At 39.6% G+C, this 2,446-nt stretch overlaps 1 gene segment (V, D, J or C); it reads right to left on the bottom strand.

The window, feature by feature from the left end:
• Positions 1-493: 493 nt before the first annotated feature.
• On the bottom strand, positions 494-1,027 carry LOC117058955. The segment is given in 2 exon segments: positions 494-807; positions 956-1,027. Coding segments are annotated over 2 exon segments (366 nt in total).
• Between the last annotated feature and the right edge of the window lie 1,419 nt (positions 1,028-2,446).

The following is a 2,446-nucleotide window of genomic DNA, read 5'->3' on the forward strand; positions in this document are numbered from 1 at the left end:
ATGAGGAAAATGAAGTGAAACACATTTCTTTCTAATTTAGTTTTATAATTTTTTTAAAACACTGCCTATCTATCTATTTGTCTATCTATGACTGAAATGAAGTTAAGTATTACTTGCTTCACCAAAAAAATTAACAGGAATTATGTGGGTTTTACTAGATGACCCTTGGTATCCCTTCCAACTCTACCATTCTACGAAATGTAAATAGTGGGTCTGTAAAGCCATGCTGAAGAGTTACTGCCTGTCGTAATATATGTTATAACATAACATAACATAACATAACATAACATAACATAACATAACATAACATAACATAACATAACATAACATAACATACGAATCAACATATGAGATGCATGAATAGGAGAAGTGAATGGCTGAAATGTTCCATACAGCTGATAAGCATTATTATGCTAAGTAGTTCCACTGAAGCCTCCTGGTGGACAAAATGAGAAGATGGCACCTACAATTCCAGGACCTTTTTGCTTTAGGGTTACTCACAGTGGGTCTTCCTCCTCGTACAGTAATACATGGCAGTGTCTTCTGGCTTCAGGTTTTTCATTTGCATGTAGAAATTATTGCCATCCTTTGAGACTGTAAAGCGACCTTGGATGGTGGGAGAATAGTAGTTTGTCACAGATGGTTTCCAATAGCTGATCAGCCACTCAGGGGCCTTCCCAGGTTCCTGCCTAAGCCAAGACATCCACCACTGGTCAGCTTTGTCCATGGTGCATGTCAGTTGGGCAGATTCTCCAGGTTGCTTCACCATAGCCATGGACTGGATTATAACAACTTGAAGCTGGGCAACTGCAGGAAGAAGGAAAGAAGATGCAGGGAACAGAAATGTCATTTCCATCCATTTATGTTATCGTGATTTAAAAATTGTTGGAAATTCAAAACATAAGCCAATGTCTTATTAGTTCTCAGCCTATGGGATGTGGAGAGGAATACATACCTTCCAACACCACCGAAAGGACAACCCATTGATACCAAGAGAACATTTTCATGCTATGTTCAAGAAAAGAGCTCACTGTTCATATGGTAATCTTGACACTTTAGGAGTCTGTAGGATTGCCTGAGTATTCTCCATTTTGACAGTGAGTGCTTTATGAAGGAAGCAGGCTCAATATTTGCATATGTCCCTATTAAAAGGTGGTGTTCTGTTGATAGGGAACAAGTCTGGGTATCTTCAGTATCTCCAGCTGGACTGGGAGAGACCTGAACCCGAAACCCTTGAGTTCCACAGCCAGTCAATGTAGACAGAGGACTTATTCACACATCCTCTTGCCCGGCTTCTTTTTCCCTCCTCCAGAGTAGAGCTGCTCTTTAACATGCAGTTGGAGCAAAGAGCAATTCGGGTTTTCTCCAGGTTGATGTTTGCTCCAATTTAGTATTAAAGAGCAGACTTTCCTTGGGAAAGAAGTGGGACAAGAGGGAAACCACTCAAACCTCTGCCTAGAAAATGGACTTCAAGTGGAAAACCACTCAGGCCTGTGCTTTCTAGGCATGGGGCAAGTGGAAGTGTGGATGAGCCCAATATTGTGTTAGATGAACCAATAGGACTCCTTACTTTCTTAAACATCAGGTTGGTTCACAACCAGTGGGAACGTGAGCTTCTCAGTTACTGAAGGCAGTTACTGTAATCAAAGCATACATAGTTCATTCTGAAGTAATAAAGGAAACACAATGTAAGGACAAAAAGAAAGAAATAATGAGATGTGTTTTGACTTAATAATTCCCCCCATTAGGAACAGAATTTAAAATATTGTGTATTAAAGGAGTCTGGGTGAGAATCATTAGGAAACCCTAAAGCAGTCATTGGTCAAAGTTGAGAGTGGATAATTCTTTTCTTGGTTCAGCAGTTTCTGTCTTATGATTTTCTGGTTCTCTGGTGGCACTTCTTGAGAATTTTCGCCAAAATTCATGCAGTAAAATGTTTCTGTCTGAGATCTCATGGGATCTGTCTCACTGCGTATCTTTTCCAGTAGTACATTGATGTGTATTCTGCTTTGAGGTTGTTCATGTGAAGACAGAAGTTGGAGCCCCTCTTAGAAACTGTGAAATGCCCCTGGTCTGCAGGGGAATTACTGTACCCAAAATGAATATCATAATAATACAGGAGCCATTCCAGTCCTTTGCCAGGTTGCTGTTTGACTCAGTACATTGCAAAGCCACTAAAATAATAATAATAATAATAATAATAATAATAATAATAATAATAATAATAATTTATTTATACCCCTCTCATCTGGCTGGGTCTCCCCAGCCACTCTGGGCGGCTTCCAACAAATATTAAAATACAATACAAAGTCACAGATTAATATCAAACCTGGTGCTGATTCAGTTCAGTTTAAGGGATTCTCCAGGTTTCTTCAATACTGAATCTGACTGAGTCAAAACCAGCTGTGAGAGGGCACCTGTAGTGGGCAAAGAAACAAACTACAGT

The sequence above is a fragment of the Lacerta agilis genome, chromosome 14 (assembly GCF_009819535.1).
Source record: "Lacerta agilis isolate rLacAgi1 chromosome 14, rLacAgi1.pri, whole genome shotgun sequence".
Lineage (NCBI taxonomy): Eukaryota > Metazoa > Chordata > Lepidosauria > Squamata > Lacertidae > Lacerta > Lacerta agilis.